At 50.4% G+C, this 6083-nt stretch overlaps 2 protein-coding genes across 2 annotated transcripts; both read left to right on the forward strand.

Moving 5' to 3' along the window:
* Positions 1-826: 826 nt before the first annotated feature.
* On the forward strand, positions 827-1912 carry F5144DRAFT_595785 (uncharacterized protein; the record flags this gene model as incomplete). Its single annotated transcript, XM_066790728.1, has 3 exons — positions 827-1594; positions 1685-1710; positions 1771-1912. 3 exons carry the CDS (start codon positions 827-829, stop codon positions 1910-1912), a joined length of 936 nt encoding a protein of 311 aa, XP_066640386.1.
* Positions 1913-3777: 1865 nt separating this feature from the next.
* F5144DRAFT_497807 (glycoside hydrolase) lies at positions 3778-4367 on the forward strand (the record flags this gene model as incomplete). Its single annotated transcript, XM_066786228.1, has 2 exons — positions 3778-3869; positions 3938-4367. 2 exons carry the CDS (start codon positions 3778-3780, stop codon positions 4365-4367), a joined length of 522 nt encoding a protein of 173 aa, XP_066640387.1.
* Positions 4368-6083: the final 1716 nt, after the last annotated feature.

Consider the following 6083-nt stretch of genomic DNA (forward strand, 5'->3'; position numbering starts at 1 on the left):
CCTTCCTCTTTCTTTCTTTCTCCCTTTTCCTTTCTCTCTTTTTCTCTTTTTCCGGCTTCCTGGTTCGCCCATTGGCTGAAACCCTTCCCCACCTTCGGCCGCCCTGGTTTGCGATTGGATAAGGTAAGCAGCAGCACATAAGGTGGCTTTGTGCCTGCTTGAAAGGGAACGATGTGCTGTGCGGCCCTGCCTGACCTCAGCCACATTTTGCCACGCTCGCCTTTGAAACACTCCGAGTACCCCTCGACCAACATCTTATTTTTGGCGATTCAGCATTAGTTTGTGGTCTACTTTGTACCAGAATGGCGTTTGTTTGCTTGACGATTGACCTCGGTCTTCGAGTCATGAACCTATTATTAGACCTCTGATGAATGAAAGAAAGTAAAAGAGAAGAGAGGGTTCTATTTTACAGCTGAGTTCAATCGTACTTGAAACATTGGTGGGCTTGAGATCTTGACAATTGAAATACGAATCGAAGAACAGGATAATTTCCGTTGGCCAGGTAGGTATTAAGCATTAAAATCGTAGTAAAACTGTGCACCGGCTAAATCTTCCACCTGCTCCAGTGCTCCCCAACACGCCGGTTCTTCACCATTAATACATTATTAGGTAGTTTTATCCGACCGGCTCTAGTTAGGCTTGGTATCAGCAGCTCAACTTGGTAATAGATCGTTCTTGGTATGTCTGGGCTGGGCGACTGAAAAGAAAACACGGGTGACGTGTCCTTTTTTTACTCGATTTGTCTAGACGACTAAAGTGCATGCAAAAACACCGCTCTTTGTTCACATCTGAAGTCCGCTTGGCGGCACGGTAACTCAACTCCAACATGGTGGCCTCTATGAGGTCCTGGCGCGGCGAAAGAGGATCTCGATTTCGAATCCTGCTTCTGCTGGCTCTTTTTATTCACTTTCAGCCACTAGGAGCCCTACACCGGACACCCATGGGGGATTGGACTGTGTGTTCGTGGGACGCGTACGTTGGGTCTTTAGTTCTTCAGTCACAGGAGCAACTCTGCCCACTCGCAAACGATTGGTCACTCTGGTCACATCACCCCATTTGCCCTGCGCCGGTAGGAGATGACTACAACTTGGAGCCGTTCTCCCCCGACTGTGTCTTCACCCTCGCCACCTTCCGGGGCAACCAAGGCATCAGCTTGATTACCACCCCTCAGCTTGCGGCCAGTCTTGCTGACCAACTCGATGACTCACGTGTGTCACCAAGGTCTAGAGGTCAGTTGGCAAATACGGGACAAGGCCAACGAGATGGGGAGGCCCCCTATGAAGTCCGGGAGATACCGGGACGTGGTAAAGGGGTGCTTGCTAAGCGCAAGTTCCTAGAACATGAGACCGTTATGGTCGGGTTCCCCGTGCTCATTGTTAGATTGGACTTCATCAACGAAGACCGATATAGTACAAGGCAAAAACGGTCCATGATGGAGGCCAGTGTGAGGCAGCTTCCACCGGAGCAGAGGAAGTCAATCCAGGCCCTAGCACGAAGCACGGGCGGAGAACCCATTCTGGACGGTCTCCGCACAAATGGTTTCGGTGTTGAGATCGACGGAATTCAACACTTGGAACTTTTTACAGACGGCTCAGTACGTACGCGTTGTTTTATCGGATTATGAGGACCCTCCCACGAGCGAATCAAGGCAAGACGAGCTGATAGTTAACCTACAATGATTTAGAGACTCAACCACAATTGTCGGCCAAAGTAGGTGGCCATCGTATCTTGGGGAGAGACAGAAGGAATTCTCTAACACACAAAATGCAGTTCTTATTGGCGCTACATCAAGGACGACATAGCGATGGAAGTCGTGGCACTCCGAGACATTCAGCCTGGGCAAGAAGTTGCACACAGCTGTAGGAGCCAACTCCAGCCCATGAATAGTAAAAGAACGACAGCTCACCACTAACAGATGCGCCGCTGGGGTATACTTACGAAGAACGGAAAACCATTCTCCAAGCCTGGGGTTTCCACTGTAAGTGCGCGTTATGCTCCGAGCATCTCGAAGAGCGAGACGCATCCGACGGACGGCGAGAGCGCTTGTTGGAGATCTATCAAACCTTGGTCCAAGCAGGGAGACTCGACCACCAACGCGTCGGGAAGCTCATAACGGAAGCCATGGGGCTGATAGAGCAGGAAGAATTACGCCCGCAGCTTGTCGAGTATTATCAACAATTTGCGAAAGCATACCTAATGGTGAATGATTTTGTAAGAGCACGAGCATTTGTCACTGAAGCTGATAGGGCATGGGTGTTGTACGGAGGAGAGCAACACGACAATGTTGATGGAATGCGAGAGTTGTGGAAAACTCTGGAGGAAGCGGAAAGGGGTGCTGGAAGTTATGGAGGTTGATATATGAAACGTACATGATAGATCGGAACTATACATCGTGCGTGTTCCGTTGAAGAACAACGTAGCACGAGGAGCCGGAAGATAATATCTTACGGGAAGTCAACTTCCTCAGCATAGGTAGGTAGTTTTTGAAGCTTAGCATCATACGTAATCCATATCAAACAACGCCGAACCAATGGGCGCGCTTACCCCATATTGTCGAGAAACCTATGCCCTCGGGTTGAAGGATGTTGTCCCTGCAGCAGGATGGGAGACCATGCTGTAGACGGGGAAACCCAATCCACCTATCAAGATAAAATACAATGCATCCACCGCCGTCCTTCCATGATTGTCGTAATTGGCTTTCCTTATATTTCATTAAAATCCCACCTAACAGGTATTGCACATATGAATAATAGTTCACATGTTGACTGTCGACAAGCGAGCCCTCGATATTGGAGAGATGCGGAGCACAACTGTCGCCGATGTATCACATCGATGACGCGGCGGCTCAGCTAAGGGGGACCAAGGTAGGTTCCGGCATTCCAGTATGGCAAATCTTATTCCCCTTTCTTAATATGTGCAGAATCCTCGCGTCCGGGGCTGTATGGCGGGAGGAAGTTATCGGGATAGGGCGTCCCGATGTGAACCACATCCCGAGCGGGAACGGTTCGCGCGATTCTGGGCAGACACAAGAGAGAATTAGAAACTCAAAATAGGTTTGTGTGCCTTCTTGTTTCCCCTAGTTACGTTGCCAAAATACAAAATAGTTCACTCTGTCGCTGTTACTCTTTACTACCACCCTCCACCCCCCGGTAAGTCGTTTCACACCAGACTTCGATATTCGTGTTTTGGGGCGATAAAACCCCATGCTTTCCACTGCGGTTGTTAACAGCTCCTCTCCTTGGAAACACACGGAACTCGGATAAGGCGTTAGTTATTGGCGTAGCATGGACATATCCGTCTCCGACATGGAGCCGTATATTTCTTTTTGCAACATGAGTGCACGATGGTTTTGTAATACTCGGGATAGGTGGGGGAGCAAAGATCCGAGGTGCGCGTCCTCGTTTATATCATACTGTAACAAATTAAATGGCTATGAGGCCTCTCTAACTCCTGTTTTGCTATTGGTGATCGCCCCTCTGACAGTCGTCTTGTCCCGGGTAATGCAGCGGACACCCAGCATACAATTCCCGTTGCAACGTTCCGTCTCATTGGGGCTAACTTGACCTTTTCGCTAAGTTGAAGTGTCTCGGCATAGAGACATTGGGATAGTGCAGGGCGTAAAGGTTCAATTTTCCATATCCTTAAACCCATCAGATATTTGTTTAATACGAAGGGCGACCGAACTTAAAATGAAGTCATCTCCTCGTTGGATTGTCGATTAAACGTTGGCACACCGTTCACGTTCCAATTCCCTACTCCTCTTCCGCTCTTCACATTATGAAAGCTGCTCGAGTAGCGTCGGTTTTGGCCTTCGCGGCCAAAGCCCTGGCTCATGGATACATTTACCGCGTCACGTCAGACAACACGGTGTAAGAAGATGCAACCTAATCACCAACCTTTTCCGAACTCAACTAATATTTCTTGCTTTAACAAATAGTTACCCGGGATACGACATCTTTATCGACCCGGTTCTCAAACCCGCACCATCGCGGATTGCATACGGCGGCGGCTCCACGGGCCCCGTTTTCGACGCTACGAAAGCGGACATCGCTTGCAACACGGTCCATAAACCCGCGCCAGGATTCATTGCTCAAGCTCGTGCCGGGAGCAGCGTTACTTTTCACTGGTCTCGATGGTTGTACAGCCATAAGGGTCCCATCACAGCTTGGATGGCGCCGTACAGTGGAGATGTCGCGGATGTCAACGTCAATGAGCTCGAGTTCTTCAAGTTCGCCGAGGAGGCAATCGACGAGAAAGGTGTCTGGGGCACAGTCAAGTTGTTAGACGAAACCAATGGGACATGGACGGCCACTATTCCCGCCGACATCAAGCCTGGAACTTACATCATTCGTCAGGAGGTAAGGTGACGCTTCTCTGAATGTGTTCCGTATGTGATCTGACATGGTCTACAGATAATCGCACTACACTTCGCCGTTAGGAACAACCCTGGTTTTGAGTACAACCCGGTCGGTCCGCAGTTTTACATGACCTGCTTCAACTTCAACATTACGGGAAATGGTGACGCTACTCCCCTAGGTTTCAAATTCCCAGGGGCCTACGACATGGCTGATCCAGCATTGAACTGGGATCTGAACTCAACTGATCCTTACCCTATGGCGGGGCCAGCCCGCCATGTTAGCGCGTATAGTGTGGAATTGGAGCCAAGGGAAGCTGCGGTTATTAGTCCAACAAATGATGAGGCGGGGGACAAAGCGTACTACGAGGCCCAGTATAAAGCTCTCGAGGTGCAGGGTGGGGTCACCGCATACTTCGATTCCATCGGAGGTTGATTGGGCGCTAGAGAGATGGTTACATCAGGGAGACTATGGGAGAGGGGCTAGGAATGTACCGTGGGGTATTGCGAGGGCTTTTTGATGTGACCAACTGACCCCGGGTTTGTGTTCTCCGGTGTTGAGTTATCGTTGTTACCCATCAATGAAGGGAATGTAGTTAGTCGCGGTCAGGCTCTATCTTTGTGGGACGCCTGATAGTCTCCCATTGATCAATGTCTTTATACCGCTGGTGCTCAAGACTTGGATTCCGGCGTTCAGAACACTAGAGCAGCGAGCGGGTTGGCATGTTAATGTTAGGATAGTGGAGGGGGAACTGGACTTGTAACGAGCGTTCTAGCAAAGGTGTAAAAAGAATTAGAAGAGGGGGGATTGTCACGGTTATGGCCGCATGCATGGCCAGTGGGGATGTGCGGGAAGCATCCCCAGCCAATCGCTAAAGGACCAGTAAGGAGAGGATCACTCTTGGCAGAATGATCCCAAGCAGATGGGATCATAAGGCTCACCGTGAGCCTGGTGATCCCATGGCTGGAAGATCACCAGAGGGACGTTGTGACGAACCTGTCCAGGATCCTATCCTGTTAGGGTTCAGCTTCGTTGAAGGTAATCTCTTGAGGATGCTTAGGTTCGGTGCAGCCAAAGGGTGCACAACAATAGACTTGTCTCAACAGTAGGCTTGCGAGCTTGTAGCGAACTGTAGTTGTGATTGCTAACTGGAGAACTCCCAGAGCTCTCCAGGACGAGTGACTATATACTATCTAGGTCCTAGGTATCTCCGTACCTCTTTCTTGGGGAACGTGAGGAACGGTAGCCGTTCCCCCCGTTCCTCTCCTGATTGGTCTGGGACCCATTCTTAATGATTGGCTGGGGGGCGCTCTCCGCGCACCCCCCCATCGGGACCCTGCATGCGGCCATAACCGTGACACTGTACCACTACTATCCGGCTGTGTTTCCTGCAGTGCCCCCTTACCCACATCCCTCTGGTCCAGTAGATCCTGTGCATCTTGTACAGTAAGTGCCCCTCCAAGCTGTATACGTGTTCTTTTGGCTTTCCGGCGCTTGCTTAGTGCTTCGTTGGCCTTACGGAGCGAAGAGACCTCCGATTGAAGAAGAGCCACTTGGTGCATTACAGCCGTTGCACCTTTGGCAAGCTGGTCAACTGCAACTAACACCGAAGCTGGGGAGCTATTTTGATGGCTGGCAATCCGGGTCTTGATGAAGTCTGACTGCGAGTGGGTTTCCTGGGCATTATACGGGGTCTTAGAGACCCAAGGTTGTGCAGTACCAGGCCGG

This window comes from Chaetomium tenue (assembly GCF_020726465.1).
Source record: "Chaetomium tenue strain MPI-SDFR-AT-0079 chromosome Unknown F5144scaffold_6, whole genome shotgun sequence".
NCBI classification, from domain to species: domain Eukaryota; kingdom Fungi; phylum Ascomycota; class Sordariomycetes; order Sordariales; family Chaetomiaceae; genus Chaetomium; species Chaetomium tenue.